Source organism: Manacus vitellinus, unplaced genomic scaffold, assembly GCF_001715985.3.
Source record: "Manacus vitellinus isolate BGI_N305 unplaced genomic scaffold, ASM171598v3 scaffold_1_pilon, whole genome shotgun sequence".
NCBI lineage: Eukaryota > Metazoa > Chordata > Aves > Passeriformes > Pipridae > Manacus > Manacus vitellinus.
In genome coordinates this window covers 46365001-46384389 of record NW_021939396.1, presented here as the reverse complement: position 1 = coordinate 46384389, position 19389 = coordinate 46365001, and the positions used below count along the sequence as shown (strand labels likewise).

Below are 19389 nucleotides of genomic sequence, written 5' to 3'. Positions count from 1 at the left end.
TGACTGTTGCTTTCAGTGCAAAATAAGGAGATCTTATAAGGCAAGCCTGGTAATCACTGAAGGTGATTTCAGGTATTCTCTTTTACTTTGCACTACTAATGCCCACAAGCTCTTCAGCAGAGGTTTAACATCTAACAGCTGTATGCTAGTAATTTCTTCCTGATGCCCCAAAATCTACCTGAAGTTTGTTAAAGGCCGAGGTTGTATTATCCCTAGAAAAATCTTGATAATTGTTTTTAAAGGTAGTGTTCTTCACATTAGATCTTTGCCCTTGTATAGTTTGGGCTTTTTTAATTGGATTGGGCTACCTCTTTTACTCTTTAACTTTTAATATGAAGCAATCTTACAGTACCATGCTTCTGTTATCAGACTGTGAAGAGAGAAGACCTATCAGGAAAAGCTGCAAGGTTAAAAACTGAGAGCAGTACACTCTTGAATCAAGCACAGGAGACTAAAAGGACATTGCAAGGTACTAAGAAAGAAAGTGTTAGTAATAATGTTGTCACAGCATGAGAAGTTTCCATAGAAGCATAAATTTTCAGAATTCAGCAAAGCTTTGCGTCACTTGTTTAACCAAAAATAAAACCTAGTTCTACTACAGTAGGACATCTTGTGATGGTTAATTCCAATGGTAAAAGGTGGGAAAGTAGATGTCTTGCTTCTGCTATGCTATATACCTTTGCAGTACTCTTGCCCAGCAAATCCTGTGTCTTGTTCTTTCTTTGCAGTGCACTCAATGCTCAGTGGCAACACAAGCTTTGTAAGAGTGCAGGCTGGTCCTGCAACATCACTTGTCCAACAGAAAGGTGGTAGTTTTGTTTAAAATTCACATGGGGCATTACTGTTTTGCAGCTCTTGGTCCAAACCTTGAAGACATAAAGCAAAGACTTGATGTTGCTGATGGAAAGAAGAATACCCTGCAGATTGATCTTGTCACTGTTCAAAATAATCTCAATGGGATAAACAGAGGTCAGTTACTTAGCGACCACTTCTGCTCTGCCTCTTTCATCTGTTCCTATAAGAACCTGCACATGCACTTCTCTGTGTTTCAGATGACATTGACAGCTTCATTACCAGTGCAAAGAACATGGTAAAAAGTGCTGAGGAGGTCACAACTAATGTATGGGATGAACTGCTCCCAATTCAAGCGGATGTGGAAAAAATTAAGAGTACCTATGGAAGCACACAGAGTGCTGGCTTCAGTAAAGCACTGATGGAGGCAAACAATTCAGGTATTGCAAGTGCTATGTGGGATCTGCCAAATCACTGTTAGGTGAACATGGTCAGTTTTGCAGTGGAAGGTTTAGACATTTAAAATTTGGGCATGCAGACTAAGCTAGTATTCTGAGCTTCCTTTATTGCCAGTAGAAAGGGATAGGCAGAGCAGAGAATGACTCAAGCCATCCTGTGGTGTGTGTTAAAAGTTGGTGCCATGACTGGTCTTTAAAGACTTGGAGGTCAGTGACTGGCAGGGTAACCCAGGGTTCAGTACTGGGTCTGATCCTGTTTAACATTTTCATTCATGATCTGGATGAGGAGGCAGAGTGTACTCTCAGCACGTTTGCTCATGACACAAAACTGGAAGGAGTGGCTGATACACCAGAGGGTCATGCTGCCATCCAGACAAACCTCAACAGGCTGTGGAAATAGACTGACAGGAACCTCATGAAATTTAACAAGGAGAAGTTCTGTGCCCGAGGAGAATTAAACCCCTGCAGCAGTATATGTTGAGCAGGTGGGCAAGCTGGAAAGAAGCTTTGTAGAAAAGGACCTGGGGGTCTTCGTGGGCACCAAGTTGAAGATGACCCAGCAATGTGCTCTTGGGGTAAAAGGTTTAAACACAGGAGGTTCCCTCTGAACATCATAAAACATTTGTTTTTCTGTGAGGGTGACTGAGCACTGGCACAGGTTGCCCAGAGAGGTTGTGTAGTCTCCATCCTTGGGAATATTCAAAAGCTGTCTAGACACGATTCTGGGCAACTGGCTCTAGGTGACCCTGCTTGAACACAGGGGTTGGACAAAATGACCTCCAGAGGTCCCTTCCAATCTCAGCCACCCTGTAATTATGTGATTTTCTACTATACTGGGTAGAGAAGGGATCTAGACAATTAGCTTAGGCTAGATGTCTGTTAGCTGAAATTAAGTGAAATGGATTACATAGAGCCTGTGCTGAATACAAAAAAAAGGGACAATCACAATCCCAAACAAGTTTGTTTTACATCTTTTCAGCAGATTTATCTGATAAAGTCAAGTGAGAGGAAAACATTTTAAATAAGATAAATACAAGCACTAGTCCTGGTTATTATTGCAGAGTTATAAGTCATCCTTGCAGATACAAGACTGGCTTATAAGTAATACTTAGAAAAATGATAGGTCTGTATTTCATTTTATTTGCCTTCTTCATCATAGAGTTGCAGTCTGCAGATACTTATAGGGTGAGGTTTTTTGTTTTGTTTTTTTGTAGTCACAGGAGGTGAAAAATTGTTTCTTGTTATAATGGAAATTCTCATAGTATTTTCTGCTGAAATAAACATGCCCAGATACTGTAAGGCTCACTACTAAATTGTGCTGACTAGCAACCTTGACACAAGAATATAAGACATGCCCTATTCAGTCAGGCCAGCAGTGTGCTTGCCCCAGTATTCACTCTCTGACAGTGGCAGCAGGAGATGCTACTCAGGAAATACATGTAAGCCTGACCCCTGTCTGCTGTCCTTTATCCTCATCCTCCCATAGCATCCACAGTCACTGAATAATAATGTTAGAGACCACATTGCTGTTCTACTTAATATTTTTTTCTGGACCTTTATCTAAGACATTTTTGAAAGTGCTGATTCTGACTGCTTCTGCAAATACCTTTGGCCACAAATTTCAGGAGTACAATAACCTCTGCATAAACTGCTAGTTTAGTGAGAACTTCCTAATATTGCAGGAGTAGTGAAAAGAGTTCTGTCATCACTCTGCCCACTGCATTTCTGGTAATTGTGTAGTGATACCACATTTTTGCATCTTGTTTTCCTCTTCCTGTTTGGCATCTATTATTTTTTTCTTTCACTGCAGTGAAAAATTTGACAAACCAACTTCCAGACCTTTTCAGCAAGATCAGGAGTATCAACCAACAGCTGATGCCAATAAGCAACATCTCTGAGAACATAAATCGCATAAGAGAGCTGATTCAGCAGGCAAGAGATGCTGCAAATAAGGTCTGTCGTGAGCATTGCAGTCATGCTAGACCTCAGTGTTTTGCACACATAACAGTACTTTTGTTCCTCTTTCTCTTTCTAAATAATTTTGTTGAAATGTATGTGAAAGACCAGACATAAATTTAATTCAACAGCACCACCCAGCATTTAAAGTAACTGATGATGGGAAGCATAATGCTTTGTACATAAGAAGGAGTGGATGCAGTATCATCCTGCTACACCTTTCTCTCATTAGGTTTTTTTCCAGGGCAACTCTGCAATATTTATTTGTACAACAGCCTCTTGCCTTCCAAGGTACATTGTTGTGGCTTTGACAGCAGAGATAGAGTTGGATCTGCAGCTTAGGGGCAGGGCTCTCCACCCATGTGTGGCCAGTTGAGCAAATTTGACAGTGCCAAAAAAGTTGGGCAGCTCTGTGCTCTCATTTCTCCAGCTGCTCCAAGATGTCAGAAGTTGGCTGCTAGCATCTTCTTACTAGACTGTTCTTTCTCCATTTAAGTAACTGCTGTAGGTGTTGAAGGGATAGTGTGGTCTCAGGGCCCTGAAAAGCATCCCTGAGATCATCACAAATAACCTACAGTTACAGTGAATAAGAGGAATCAGTGATCATGGTGCAAATAGCTGTAATAGGACATGTCTTTACAGTATCAGAGGTGCGTTATAATTCCCAACTGATAGTCAAGTCCAGCTGAGTGAAGCATCAGGATGTGTATGTAGACATCTAAATAATTCACAGGCTTGCTCTTTAGAGCTGCAGGGCACATCCTTCTGGTTAATTGATGTCTGAAATAAAAAAGTGCTGTGTTAAGTGAGTATTGATAATACAGATTACTGTATTATCCAGTCTGTTTCCTAATTATGTTGTTTGGTAGGATCAGAGTCCAAATCTCTAGTAATTGGTGGCTGAAACATGGCTAGGATGTGTAATAGGTTACTTTGCAATTAAATACAACAGTAAAGTAAGTAGAATTAGTAGAAAGAGATAATTATAATGTATTGAATTTTGTTTTTCTTAACAGGTTGCTATTCCTATGAGGTTCAATGGCAGCTCCGGTGTAGAGGTTCGACCTCCGAGCAACCTTGAAGATCTGAAAGGCTATACTTCACTTTCTTTATTTCTCCAAAGACCTCAGAAAAGATTAGACGCTCCTGAAAGGGCATCAAATAAGTTTGTACTGTACCTGGGTAGTAAAGATGTAGGTATATTTTGATATTTAATCTGATTTTTAGAACAGACATCATGTTTTGAGAAACGAATAGGAAGTGGTCTATTTTGACTGAAGTTTATAGCTCCTGTTGGCCTTTTTCTTTATAATTGCTGATATATGGCGGTAGAAGTGTTTTGTTGATTCCCTCACTGGCAAAGTAACTTTTGGGGCTGACTGCTTTGCCCTTTAATTCTTTGCTGTTTTGCTCCTTTGGAAATTACCTCTCCGTCATGGATACCATCACACAGTCTTGTCAGAACTGACACTTTCTGCAGCAGTCAGCACAAACTCAGCCCAACTCCTGCCTCACAGCTTTGTCTCTTTTCACAGTATAAGTCACTGTGAGTTTCTCTGTTGGTTAAGAAGAAGTGGTAATTTCAGTCTTAAAATTCAGCCCTTTGGCTCTTAATTTCTTTCACTTCTGAATATGCAGAATAATGCAGACCTGCTTGTGCATTCAGGCTTGTTCCATCACCATCAAACATTTTAAAAATTTCCTGCATGCAGTTCCCGAACGCATTTTTAAGTTTCAATATTTAACAGCAGCTGTATCTGTAGTGAATCTCACGCATACACAGAAAGCTGTTTAAAGGTAGTTGTTCTACACTGGATTTCACCTCTTTATCCCCTGAATAACTGGCCAGGATATCTGTTGACAGCATTTTAATTGTTACTTCTGAAATATGGTATGTGGAAGAAATATAGTATGAATTTCTTTGGAAAATGACTGCTCTCCGTCACCTCAGTAGGAAACACTGTCCTTCACTGAGACTTGTTCTGAACATCTTTTTTGTTTCACAGATGTTGAGTCTAGCTTTTAGTAAAGGTGTCATGTTTTCATGGCTTTATCTGGGAGATTTTACAAATGTGAAAATTATTTTAGCTACTATGATTACAAAAATAAAAAGCGACACATTAATTTGTAACTATATTCATTGAATCAGTGCAGCATATAGGATTACCATTTTTTCTTCCCAGAACTGATAAACTTAATTCTCATCATTAGGTGGGTGGATTTCTTATGACTCATGCACAGTATGATGATATCTCTGAGGAAGCACTGCTTCATTAACATTAATCATTTATTAATTATTATTTGCTTTGCTATTTTTAGGCCACCAAGGACTATATTGGTATGGCTGTGAAAGACGGTCACCTTACCTGTGTCTATAACCTGGGAGGTGATGATGGAGAAATAAGAGTGAAGTCATTGGTGACTCAAAGCGAAACTGAGGAAGCTGTTATGGATCAAATTAAGTTTGAAAGGTATAAGATCCACAGTGCACAACAACCTTCTCAAAAACCTGCTAAGAACGTGGTGGGGTTTTTTTTTTCAGTGTGATGTGATATTCTTCCTCTCTGTTTTGGTTTTAGGATTTACCAGTATGCAAAGCTGAATTACATCAGAGCAGCAACATCAATTTCTCCAGAGCAGGAAAGCCCTATGAGTGCAAGCACTGGAGGCAGTGACACTCTCCTAAACCTTGATCCCAGCACTGTTGTCTTTTATGTTGGAGGATACCCCGCAGATTTTAGGGTACAAAGAGTTTCTTAGTGTTTTAAAGAGATTTTCTGTTAATTATTCTGTTGTTCTTACAAGTAAAGATTGGAACTAGCAGTCTTTCAAAGCATGTGTAAAAGTTTATCCGTGTCATTAGGAATAGATGGGATGCAAGGAGATGCCACTTCCTACAGAAGCTGCCTGGCTTGTAGCATGCAAAACTCAAAGCAGGGACCATAATGATCTTTCACTTGCATGAAACCTGAGTAAAGCATGAAACCCGTCCAGCCCTGCTAAGTACTGTTCCCAATCCATCCATGTGACTCCACTGTTAATTGAGCTGCAGTATTCCTAGGGTGGTATCAGATGGCTTGGAGATTATATACAAGTATATAATATTTTTAATATATATTTAGAATGTCATATTCTGTGTCTTAATAATATTTGCAGTAAGTCTTAGCAGTTAGATGTCAATGTAAAATTTTATCAGCTGATGTTGATGGAATGTTTTTGATGACACTATTTTGCAGCCTCCACGTAATCTTGACTATCCTAATTATGAAGGCTGCATTGAATTAGACAGCCTAAACGAGCATATTATCAGCCTTTACAACTTCAAGAGGACATTTAATCTCAATACCACTGAAGTGCAACCCTGCAGAAGGTATGATCTAAACATAGAAGTGTTGCAGAGTTCTGTGATTTTATCATTATGAATTCTTGTCTTTTCTCATCCAGACGAATAACCACTGTAGCTAAACAGGTGATTTTTTTTCTAACTCTTGGTCATTATTACATTTCTTAGAGAAAATTCTTAGTGATGGCACAATTCACATTTATGGCAGTCGCAGTCTGTTTAAAGTTAGGTGTTATAAAATCCAGACACAATTTGTGGACTAATGGGTTCAGCTCCTTTATAAACTAAATATTACATTAAGTTCAAAAAAGTCACTAATGATTTCCTCTCTAAAGACTAGATGTGAGTCTGATAGAAGGCAGTGGAAGGTTTTCTCTCTGCTTGGGCTTGATCAGAATTTGGCCCTATACCAAATGCTTTAACTTAAGCTTTTTTAAAACTACAACAGCAGTAAGTCCATGTGGTAGTAGTTTTTGCTCTCATATATTCACACCTGTGACATTGAATTATTACAGGTATAAAGAAGAGACTGACCAAAGCTATTTTGAGGGCACTGGTTATGCCCGTGTCACAGCAAGAGAAGGAAATGCTGACCGAGTACGGTACGAGCAGACAATTCAGACTACTGCAGATGAAGGCATTGTGTTTTTTGCAGCACATGAGGTAATGTGTGGAATGTTTCTGTCTGTTTTGTGGTCAGAGAACATCTTTAAAAATCTTGCTTATTCAAGAACATGTTAGATTTAGTAGTAATTGTAAGGAAATGTCTTAAAAGTGTGATTTTTTTTCTATGCAAAAAATTAGTAGATTCTGCTGTATGTTTAATGTCATATGGTTTAGTTTTTGGTAGTTATGCAAGGAACAGGGAGTTGGACTTGATCATCCTTATGGGTCCCTTCCAACCTGAGATATTCTATGATTCCACAATGGCTACTGAATATTCACTTTGTCAAAGCTGAGAAAAAAAATCATTCCAAATAGCTCTTCCATTAGGCCATGCAGAGAATTCAGAACTGGGGGCAGGAAAGGAGGAATGTAATTGGAATCAAACCTATGTTGGAATACTGAAATCCTACAATACTGGAAGTGCATTCTTTCCAAATCTAGATGTGTGTAGAAACAGAGGAAGGAAAAATATTGAAAGTGACTTGGTGACTTACACCTGTAAAGGTGCTCAAAAAGGCAGTGATGCTACTTATCTGGTAATGTCGTAGGCATATGGCAATCACTGTGACATGTTCTGGATAATTTTCTATTTCAGTAGACATCTTGAAATGACTTGAAGTCCTTTAGAGATTTGGAGAATACCTGGAGCTGATACCAGATCTCTTTATAATAGTTTAAAGTAATTATGGTTGATTAGTGTAAGATGTAGTCTGCTTTGTGTTACCATTTCCCCAAAAAGCTTTCTTGAATAAACTAGATAGCTTCATTAAAATTATTCACGACAGTGAAATATATATGAAATTGTGGCAGTTTAATTGTGTTGGTGTTCTTTATTTTGCAGGATCAGTTCATCAGTGCACTAATTAAAAATGGTCATAGAGTTTTTAGATACAAAGTTGATTCTGAACCTCCAAAAGAAATAGAAACCAACGCAACTGTAAATGATGGAACATATAAACAAGTATGTAATTTTAAAGAATCGAGTGATCATTATTTGTAAAAATACAGATTAAGTGAAATTAAATATCCTGTTGTAATGTTTAGTTGTGGAGTTTTCTTTTTCTATGAGGAAATCTAGTCACTAGGGATTAGTTTGGACATGTGAAAATTAATCTTTCTCTTGTCATGCTTTACTGTGAATAAGTTCAATTTTAACAGTAAAACCACCAAAGAAAAAAACTTTGTCAGAGAAATGCTTTACATAGAAATGCTTACAATGTGTACATTGCAATTATTGACATTAGTTTAATACTTAGATTAGTGTTTTCACCACCTAAGGGTTTATTTCTTCTGGGTGGACTGATCTTTATAGGGATTACTCTTTTGTAGTCTTTTTGTTGTTGCTTGTCTCCTTAGCTTCAGTCCAGCTGTTTTGTAGCACTACCTTAGTGAAATTGTAAAGACGTTGTTAAAAACCTTTGATTTCCATGTTGAATTATTCTCCCTTTTCATCTTAATATATTTCCAACTAAATAGTGTAAGTTGCAGGGTCTCTGGAAGGAACTTTTATGCCCTACTGGGTCAAGTTACCTCCAGCCAACTGACTGATTTAGTCCTTGTATCAGACAGCAGCTTCTGAATCTTCAGCTGCAAACAGAAGACAAAAATACTTGAATCTTAGATGAGATTTTAGGACAATCTTTCTGAGGAAAATAAAACCTCACCTTGTATTTAGATAGTAAGACATTTTCCTTAGGCATTTGCTTTGGCTAAATACCCAAATTTTGCAAAGTACTTTTGAACTACTGCAGTTATCCTGCATTTAATCACTAGTAAACGGGGGCGGGGGGGAACCACCACTGTGTCCTGCTCCATGGGAGTACTTTTAATCTGCTAAATTATTTTTGTTTCTACCAAGTGAAGTAATTCTCATGATTCACATATTTCAGATTAATTTGGTGTTTGACCGAAAAAGGAATATTGTTTATGTCGGTCCTGGTATTAACGCCAACATACATGTCTTCAATTTCACTGAGTACTACCTAGGTGGAATTCCACCTTTTTTACGGGAACGGTGAGTAAAAAAGACTGTAATGCACAGGCTTTGTACGGAAACTCCATCTAAACTCTGTCCTTAAACAATTTCTTACACACTCAGTCAGGTATCTTATGTGACATAAAAAGAACAAATGTGTAATACATGATCATCATCTGGGATTTTTGGCTAAGGGTGCGATCTTTGCACCCTTGGAGTGTATCCTGAAGATTGGGTTTGATCAGCATGAAGTATGTGTATGCAAGAAAGGTTGCTCTTGTGTTGTCTTTCTATTTCTTATATTGTCAGCATTTATAGGCTACTATATTGGTGTGTACTTTGAAGTATTAGGCTACTGAACTCTTTTTCCTTCCACTCCCTGAAACCAGCTTTAATATATCCACACCTCCATTCCGGGGCTGCATGAAAAATGTGAAAAACCCAACCACTGCATCTGTTATTTTTGATGAGACTTTTGGTGTCAGCAAGAAATGTTCAGATGACTGGAAGGTAATTAAAAAAGTTCCTTAAAAACTTCTCCTCGAGTTCACACAGTCTGGTTTGCCTGTAAATCCTGGACCATTATGTTTTAATTAAGTCAAAAATTGTATTTGGTTAACATGTGACTGCAATAAAAGAACGGGGGCTGGGTATGAAGATACAGAAGAAATGAGACACCATCCCTACTGTGATAGCTTGCTCCAGCATATAGACCACCCTCTTATTTAATACTGTTTACAATTAGGAATTCATATTTACCATGTAAGCTTGTTGGCTTCTAGTTGCTGTTATTGATTAGGCTGGAATACTTAGTTACTTAATACTATTCTGGATCTTCCCTCTCATCAAGGTGATTCCTAATTAAATGACCTCTCAACCTTTTTTCTTGGAAGATCTTAACTGACTACTTCTGCTGAAGTCTCTCATTGTAAGGCTATTGCTCCACTCATCTGATTGTTTTGTAATTATTTTCTGTGCACCCTTGAGTTTTGCCCCATTCTTTTTGAAATGGGACAATGTGACATTTCAGTGCTGGCTTAACCAATGCTGCACGGAGAGATGAAAACTATCCTGCTTCTCCTTACTGCTGCTTACATGGTGCATTATCTCATTTGCCCCTTTTTACTATGAGTTTGCGCTGTAAGTTTGTGCTTGTTTGCTTTCCCTTCTTGGCATCTAAACCTTTCACAGAGCAATTTCTTTGCAGGCTATTTCCCAGTGCAGAGGATCTGACCTTCATTCTTCGTATCTGTGCAACTTCTCAAGTATTAAAACTTGTCTTGTTTCAAAAGGCGCAGGTATATTCTGTCTTATGACTCACACAGTTTCAGTTATGTAGCTCATCTACACAGCTCCATAGCCACTCACTTTTGTGTCCCCAAGTGTGAAAACTTTCAAAGCCAGAGTAGCTAGACGAACAGTTCATTATCCTCGGCGTGCTTTAGAATTTCTCAGATCATAGTTAATGCTGGTAAAACCAATTCAGTCAGTGTGTTCTGTACTGAAATAATGGTGCTTGTTGTTTGCCTTGTGCTTGGTTTTGACTGGAGTCGGTCACAATTATGTTGAGTGGGGCAGCTGTTGTCTCATGTTTCCATTTCCTCTGATTAAGAGGAAAATCACTGAAAACATTATTTTCTCTCTTTCAGCTTGTCAGATCTGCAGCTTTCTCCACAGAGGGAACTCTGAGCCTGAGTGCAACAGGTTTCCCATATCCCAACGATTTCCAAATTGGCTTTGGCTTTCAGACCATGTCTTCGACTGGAACACTCTTAAATTACAATCTACGGGTATGAAACTTGTTCAGCTTTGTGTATGTGATTGGTTTTATCTCTCAATCAGTCTTGTCAGTTTCTGTTCTAAGTCTCATGTATATTCCTGTATTTTAAGGCAAGAAATGGCTATTATAATCATCTTTTGAGCATGGCATCTTGGGTGTCATAGGCCAGACAAACTCATCCTGGCAATTTCTTCACACAGCCAGCAAGTAGTTTGATCAGTAACTGAGCTTTGAATTTGAGCCTTCTGCAGACTAGCTTGTGCACCTAACACCACCATCCCAGTAAGAAAACTGTTGCCAGATACAGTTGGCTGGAAATTTTCTCAGGAAAAATAGGCATTCTGCCCACATAGAAAGGTTATCGTGATCAAATACGCAGAGAAGAGCGGTTGATTTTGGCTATGATTCCTCAGAAAGCAGGGAGGTTCAAGCAGAACCGCATTCTTGCTGGCTGGAGGTGTTAAGAAATGAATGCAAACCAGGCATTTGAGAAGGGGAGAACTGACTCCTCTGCTTTTTGTAAAAATAAACAAGTATTTTAACTAATTGTTTGGTACTCAGAGTGCAGAAGTATTTTAAAACAGAAACTGTGCTAATTGTGCAGAACTTGGCATAACATCTCATACTGGATGACTGAGAAATGCAGATTTAATGTAGGAAAATTTGTTTCTTACAAGCAACCACTGAAAACTGCATTAATGGCAGAAGCAAGAACTAAAGGCTCTTGCATTTGGCTGATGATTTTTTGGGATTCTTTTATAGCCTGATGTTCTTACCATCTTTTTGAGACCTGGCTCTGTAATTGCAAAGATGCGAGAGAAGGAAATCAAACTGGAAAAGAAATACGAGGATGGGTCATTGCATTATGTGACAGTAATAAAAACAGACAGCACGTGAGTCCAGTTCTTTATCTGATTCTGTATGTTGTGGTTGGAGAAAGAAGATTCAAATTCTGTGGGACTTGTTCTTTAGATAAATAGCTAAATATGGCATCTGCTGGGAAAGAATGCTTTAGTAATGAAGGAAAAGGAGATTTTTGGTCTGTAAAGGTACATTTTGGTACCTGTATGGACAGCTGTTTCAGCTGTACCCCATTATGCATGTCTTTTATAGGTTGTGTGAGTTTTGACTGCTTGTCTAGCTGGAGCTTTGGAGGCTTTGGAGCTCTTCCTCTTCCCATAACCTTTACCACTGTAATATAGGTGGTTAAATGACTGGGGAGGAAGCAAATATTGTGTCTGTTTTTTCATCAGTGGTCTTCAACACAGATATCAGAAGAGACAATTTACTGAAAAGCTCCTAAATTATATTGATTTCTGTGGAACACATGAAATTACAGAAGTGTTAGTTGAAGTGGAAAGTTGCAAATGGTTGGCTATAATTTTGGGTGATTATAACTTGATAGTCTGTAGTAGCTATTGCTCACAGGTCAAGTGCACCATTTAGACACAAAGAATTTAATCCTGTTCCATAGATGTCAATTACAGTTTTTCCAGGAATTTCAACTGGACCAGGATTTCACTGTAGGACTGAAGTATGAGCTTCAACTCTTGCGCAGTATCTAGTATGGAAAAGCAGAACAGTTTCACTGCAGTCAGTGAGCACATCCTGAAAAAATCCTAGAATTAAGCTAATGAAGCTCTAGCATAATTAAAATGTAACAAGAAAACACATCTGTCAAATGGTTCTTTTTTATATATATTTCCTTTTGTGTCATAACTATTTCTTTATATTTCATGCTTATTTGGATTCACTTTGTTTCAGAGTACTTCTGCTGGTTGATGATGAGTCAAAATCAGAATCAGTTGACTCTCCCAGGGCATCCCAGGAGTCAAACAGACCTATAAAATTTGGTGGAGATAGTTTTGAAGGTTGTATCTCAAACATCTTTATAAAAAGGTATTTGACCTAGAAAGAATTTTGTTTCATGCATTTTATCCTGTTCTTCTTCTTCGATTATATTAAAATCACTTTTTGCTAAAATGCTTTTCTTCTGTATGTGTGAAGCTTTCATGAATTCATAGCTTTGGTGCCCTCAAATATTCAGTTATATTATACATGATATCAAGTTGTAATTAATCTGCTGTTCAGATGTAAAGGAATTTTAGTCTGAATCATACCTGTTTAGTAGTCTGCATAGTGAATTGGAAATGTCCCAAAAAGTATCTGCCAGATTGTATTGTTATGGCTCCCCAGGGAGCCAGGTAATGAAAGGAGCAAAGCTACTGACAGAACCAAAACAGTTACACAAACAAGTGAGAGCATATGTATAGAAATCATGTGCCTGATTTAGTTTGTCTCTTTTCTTCATGTGTTTGCCTGGTTATTAGAGACATCTTATAGGCAAAATTTAGAAGAAAAGAATATGCGTAAATGTATTTCTAGAAGAAAAGCTTTCCTTGACGCATAAGTGATGTCCCGGTGGGCTTTAGTGTTAGCTAAGTTTTGCTGATATTTATACATGTGTAGAGTTTTAAAAAAATGGTTTGGCTTGGAAGGGACCTTTAAAGATCATCTGGTTCCATACCTCCTGCAACAGGCAGGGACACCTTCCACCTGACCAGGTTGCTCAAGTTCATTTAAAGCACTGCAAGACAACGAAGTAACCTGCATATTAACCTCTCCATCAGAAAACAAACTTGGAAAATTGTTTTTAGTAAAAAAATAGATGGACAATTAATATTGTAGCTAGTTTGATTGAGTGAATAGAGAACAACTAGCATTGAAGGAGTTCAGGTTTTACCCTCAACTCTATTGCTCTTCTCATAGAAAACTGGGGGCAAGGAACTTCATTGCTTTTTCTTGTTGTAAAGTGTTTTGTAATTTACTGATAAGAGATGCTGTGTACAACTTAGAAAATTATGCTATTACTTAATATTATTCTTTATACACATGGGAAATTGGTTTTGACAGTCTTTCTGATAATTTGGCTCTAATACTAAAGCTGCGTATGAAGCTGTGATGGGCTTTTGCCCCTTGACAAAACTCATTAGAACATCTTATTTAAAAATGAGTGAATCATGGACTGAGCAGAACCTGATGTTGCCATTTTTTCTTGATCTGCTGTTGGTTTTGAATAATTAACCAGCAGAGTTTTATAGACTGATCCAGAATCTTATTTAATAAGGCCACTGTAATTTTTTTCTCTTTTTTTCAGTGGCAAAGTTTGTTTGGTTTTTTTTTTTTAAATTGATAGCTTTTAGCAAAAAATACTTTATTTAGAAAATATGAGGATAAAAACATTGGAATTTTTCCACAGCCAAAAAGAAATGGGCAGAACCATGGCAAATATGAAGAGTTTTTACAACATTGAACATACATTTTTCTTTGAAAAATAAAAATTAGTACTTCAACACTGAATCACTGGCAAATCTGTTTTGTACAGAACACAGTTTTACAATATATTATTGATTACGCTAACGAAAAGGAATACTGCCTCACAACACTTTCTGCTTTCATCACTACAGGACAGGTCAGCTCCCTGAGGTTCAAAATCTTGTGAGTTATACCGGCAAGTCTCGTGTATCCCTTGGAGCTTGCCACAAACACGAGAACCTTGAACCAATGCTGCTGAAGGAATTTGAAAATCCTCTCGGGTTTAAGATGCTCAAGGTATACTTATTGTTACTGTCATCTTCACTCCATATTGCTGCCAGGGCTTTGTCTGCACAGCCATCATTTGCAGAACTGAGATTCGGATGTTCTTATTTTCCTTCCATCTTACATCGGAAGAAAGTTCTTACTGTTTTGGAGTTTCATGCTAAACCCACACCTATCCAGAATGACAGCAGCTTTTCTGTCATTCAGAGAAGGCTGTTGACTGCCTCAGGTGGGAACTCTTAAATGTGTTGATTGAAACGTTTCTATTAATATTCATGCATAGTAAATGTTTCAATTCTGTCTTATACGAACAGAATGAAAAATACCTTGATTATTTGAAAGCTGCTAACATGCAAAGCAACACAATACCAACTCAGTTACATGTCAGCAGTGAAGCATATCTCCTTGGAAGCATCCCCAACAGTTTCTTATCCTACATGTTTTCTCCACTGTTATCTACAGACAGGTAATACAAATGTTCTCAGTTCTCCTAATACTTGAATTGTCAAAGCTGCTTGAACCTTTGAGTGCCAAGTGTTGGGGTTTTCTTCTTGCTTATGTCTTGGGCCATAACAAAAGAGTGGTTCTAAAGGTTCAGGCGTTTTTTTTTCTATGCAAACATTTACCTAAACTGAGTAGATTGAATGGGACGTAGTAGACAATTACAGTACATGTTGATGCCTATTCCTAAGCCTGAATATGTCAAGTTTCATTCACATTCAGAAATGCAGGCAGTGTAGAATGCCATGATTCCACCCACCCAGATTTCATTCTGCATTTCACAAATGGGGATTTCACTAACATTTTTCTGGAGAACAGAGAGAATACGACAACTAACAAAATAGACTTGTACTTGAATATGCTTACTTTCCACTACAGGTTACATTGTTCTGTAGATGTACGGACTCGATCATCAAGAGGATTAATAGTCTTCATGGAGGAAAGGTCTGAGGGCTCTTACGTGGCCCTCCGCATTTCAAAAGGACGTTTTGTCTTCTCACTTGGCTCTGGAGGAAAACAAATCAAAATCAAAACCAGTATTAAATACAATGATGGGCAATGGCACACTGTAAGTAGTATGGCACAGGAACCATGGTGAAAGCACAACTAGCATTCAGCAGGCACAGCTTATTGAATTTTTAAGATATTAGAAACTCAGTTTTGGTCATCAGAAATTAATTCCTATGCCTGAAAGTTCTTGTGGTTGACAGGTCTCTGAGAGAGCTTATTGAGACTAATAGTTCCAGCAAGTTATTTTCAGTTTAAGTATTTCAACAATGTGGTGTCTAATTTAAAGACAGAGAAAATCTCCAGTGGCTTTCATTGGCCTTTGGGTTTTTCATTCTTTATGTTTGCACCCTGGAAAGGTGGTCTTCAGCACAGATGGGAAGAATGTCCGCCTTGTGGTTGATGGTCTAAGGGCCCAGCACAGAAGATTAGCAACAAATTCTGCCGTCAGCATTAAGCCACCAATCTACGTGGGAGGGCTGCCATCACTGAAAAAACAGGTAAATAATTGACACATCCACCCACACACACTCCCCATGCTGCACTAATTACATGTGAAAGTGTTTAATATGCAGGATTTCTGTGCTGAAGAGCTTTGGGGGGTATTTCCAAGCACCAGGTGAGCACCATCTGTGACTGGTGTTTGCAGTTGTGCATTACAGATCTTTTTCCTCACCTATTCACACAGCCTTCATCTGGACCCATATTTTCAACATGTGTTGCTGAGACACTGATGACAACCATGTACTGTTTTCATTTTTATTCTTTAAAAATGGAGAAGACCAAAGTCACATTTTTAATTCCACAAATACCATCTTTTGGCAGAATGTTTACCTCAGTGGAATAAGCAATAATCTGTAGAGAAGCAAAAGAGCAAATTGAGCTAATTCTCATTAAGGAATTATGGATGTAGAACTGGATTTTAATCTGAAATATATGTGATTTCTATTTAAAAATGGGACAATTAATGATCCGAGGTATTTTATAAAATCAGATATAAGACTCTTAGAAAGGGAAGGGGGTATTTGGGATTTCACAGTTCGTCTTGCATTGTCTTTTTGACACATCATTGGGGATGTATCTATTCTACAAGCAGGAGTTATGTTAATTCAAAATCAACTGTTACTTTCGTGTTTTAAGCTCTTTTCTTAGACTTTTGAATATCTTTTCACTGCATCAAAGATGGGTTTTAGGTGTCTTTAGTGCCAGTTGGCTTTCTGTAGTCCAACAGTCCAAAAGAACTAATGTTTAGTATTATTACTAAAAAAATTACCATGCTTTAGTAGTCATGTTTTGAGATATGCTTTCAGAATATACCAATGAAGAGCTTCAAGGGTTGCCTGAGGAATTTTAAGGTGAATGGAGAAGTTATGAATGCACCTCTGCAAAAAAATGGCGTACTTCCATGTCTGGATGTTCCAATGGACACAGGGATTTATTTCTTTAATGAAGGAGGATATATCACCACTGGTAAGATGTGTAGAGATTATGGTATCTGGAATTATGTCTGAAGTGTGTATGGTACGGGTTATTTAAATTATTTTTATATGATTTTCCAATTCTGTCCTCCTATGATCATTCCTCTACCCACTGTTTATTTGTCCACAGGTAATTTGCTGTTGGGCTTGGATTTTAGGATTGTATTTACCATTCGACCAAGGAGTTCAACAGGTATACTCCTCCATGCCGGAAGCAAGCAAGACAACTACTTGACTGTTTACATGGAAGGAGGAAAGGTAGGTACAGACTGTTTCCACTTCAGCTGTATTTCCCTCATTCAGCAGGGAGAATTCTGACCTTTTTGTGTTGCTCCTTTTCTTTTTGACAATAGCTTAAAAGATAACTTTTTTACAGGTCATTGCGGCTGGAAATAGTGGTGCTGGAGAATTCCAGACATCAGTCACACCTAAGAAACCTCTATCTGATGGACAGTGGCATACCATTGCAGGTACATGTGCATACCAGTTCTTCTGAAGCTTTGAAGAGATAGTGGGCACAGAGCACTGCAGCTCCAGATAAAATCTGTTTATTCTGAGAATACTCTTTAGAACAATGTAAATGTCTTGTGTTAATTCAAGGCTTTACATAAGATTTTTCTGGGGGGCTCTCTTAAGCCCCAGACTACTTAGATGTGTCTGTCTGACTTTGAATTAAAACCTGTTTTTCCTATGAGTTAAATTTCAAGAGAGATGCTATTTAAAAATAGTGCCATATCTAGTTGATTCATTAATAGGGTTGAGAAAGAATTCTCATTTACCTGCTCCTTTGCAGTCTCTCAGAAGGAGAACACTGTGCAGCTAGAAGTGGGCACAGAGAGTAGCTCTACCACTGGACTTCGACCCTCTCCTCCTAGACGTGTGTATCAGCTACTCTACTTTGGCAAAATTCCAGGTAATATTATTGATTTTTTTTTTTTTTGCTGTATCTACTCGCTTTTTTTCCTTTCTAAAACAAAGGTCCAATCGATGCATGTAGTCCTATATCATTCCCCCTCTTTTAAAAGCCTTACAATAATTAATGTTATTTAAAATAATTTTCATTTTATTAACTTGGTCTTTCTACCTTGGTTTTTGTAGCAAATCTGGACACCCCGTGGCTTCCAGTTAAAGACCCATTTTTTGGCTGCCTTCAGAGTATTAACATCAATGACAAACATGTCTCCACCAGGAGAATTTCAGAGATTCATGGTGTAGTGAATTTGCATGGGTGCCCAGCAAAGTAACTGCTGTTAGGGTTGATGTACACACATCAGGTGGTGTCTGATGAAGTGTGAATGGTGTCTGGTGGTGTGAATTCCCTTTTTGCTGAACACCACCAGTCATCAGGCTGGTTATTCTGAACAGCCAGTGAGCAAATGCATCCTCTGGATGTGGACTGTGCCAAAGCAAATGAAAAGTATTTGCTTTGATAAACTCCCTTTTAAATGTTATTGATTTCCAAGGTAATCTGTTGTGCCTTTTGAAATATATGCAGAAAACATAATTGTATATACCCTACCGGGCCAAATTCTGCTCTCATCCGTAACAGCTTAAACTTGAGCTACTCCAGTGCCTTAATTTTGGAAATTTGCCTTAATGTTGGTCACCTTGAGAGCAAATTTGATCCATTAATATAAAGAATTTTATAAAAATATAAATCTCTTTGAATTGTTGTTTATACAGAAATGTACATTAATGTTAAAAGTAATAATAATAATATAAATGGAGTTTGAAGCACTTTAAGGAGTGAAACTCTGGGAGTTTGTTACAATAGTAGGAATTGTGGGGCCAAATAAATGCAGAATGTTCCTAAAACCGTCCAGTTTCTTGTTTGTTTTTTTTCAACCCGGTAGGGGTTTTGTGCTTTTTACAGTCTGCTAAGTCCTACTGGCTTTATCCAAATGTTTTGGTAGCTTTAAGAAGCTGGTTTGCCTGAATAAGCAGGTATCCCTCATCTCTGTTTATTTCAATTTGATTATCTAAAAATCTCAGTCATTGTTTTGCAATCTTCAGAGCTAGAAAGTCTCCTCCATAGGCACTTTTTTTTTCCTAATAAAATGAAGACAAGTTGTATCAAGAATTGCAGCTGCACCTGCTACAATTATGTAGCATGAATTACTAAACCAGCAAAACTGTTTTCTTTGACATTCAGATCTTTACTTTGTACCTGATTGTGACTCACAGTGGAGGGCACGGAACACAGTTTGCTTTATTCTCCTGAGTAGAGGGCTGGACTGAACAGACCTGACATGGCTTCTTCCACCGTCGTTCAGAATCAGCATTTTGATAGTTAATTTTTTTCCCCAATGCCCTGATGCCAATCTTTTTTTTTT

General features: G+C 38.0%; 1 protein-coding gene across 1 annotated transcript in view; it reads left to right on the top strand.

Moving 5' to 3' along the window:
* Positions 1-18852, top strand: part of LAMA3 (laminin subunit alpha 3) — a 107816-nt gene extending 88964 nt beyond the window's left edge. Inside the window, exons 54-77 of the mRNA XM_018080963.2 lie at positions 370-469; positions 853-969; positions 1053-1232; positions 3061-3203; positions 4223-4399; positions 5526-5677; positions 5786-5948; positions 6443-6576; positions 7065-7212; positions 8057-8176; positions 9105-9229; positions 9580-9700; positions 10840-10980; positions 11733-11863; positions 12735-12869; positions 14438-14582; positions 14885-15036; positions 15450-15639; positions 15938-16078; positions 16889-17048; positions 17187-17314; positions 17433-17526; positions 17850-17969; positions 18155-18852. Coding sequence (XP_017936452.2) covers positions 370-469; positions 853-969; positions 1053-1232; positions 3061-3203; positions 4223-4399; positions 5526-5677; positions 5786-5948; positions 6443-6576; positions 7065-7212; positions 8057-8176; positions 9105-9229; positions 9580-9700; positions 10840-10980; positions 11733-11863; positions 12735-12869; positions 14438-14582; positions 14885-15036; positions 15450-15639; positions 15938-16078; positions 16889-17048; positions 17187-17314; positions 17433-17526; positions 17850-17969; positions 18155-18300 — 3363 coding nt within the window. The 3' untranslated portion in view covers positions 18301-18852. The remainder of the gene's footprint in view (positions 1-369; positions 470-852; positions 970-1052; positions 1233-3060; positions 3204-4222; positions 4400-5525; positions 5678-5785; positions 5949-6442; positions 6577-7064; positions 7213-8056; positions 8177-9104; positions 9230-9579; positions 9701-10839; positions 10981-11732; positions 11864-12734; positions 12870-14437; positions 14583-14884; positions 15037-15449; positions 15640-15937; positions 16079-16888; positions 17049-17186; positions 17315-17432; positions 17527-17849; positions 17970-18154) is intronic.
* The last annotated feature ends 537 nt before the right edge of the window (positions 18853-19389 follow it).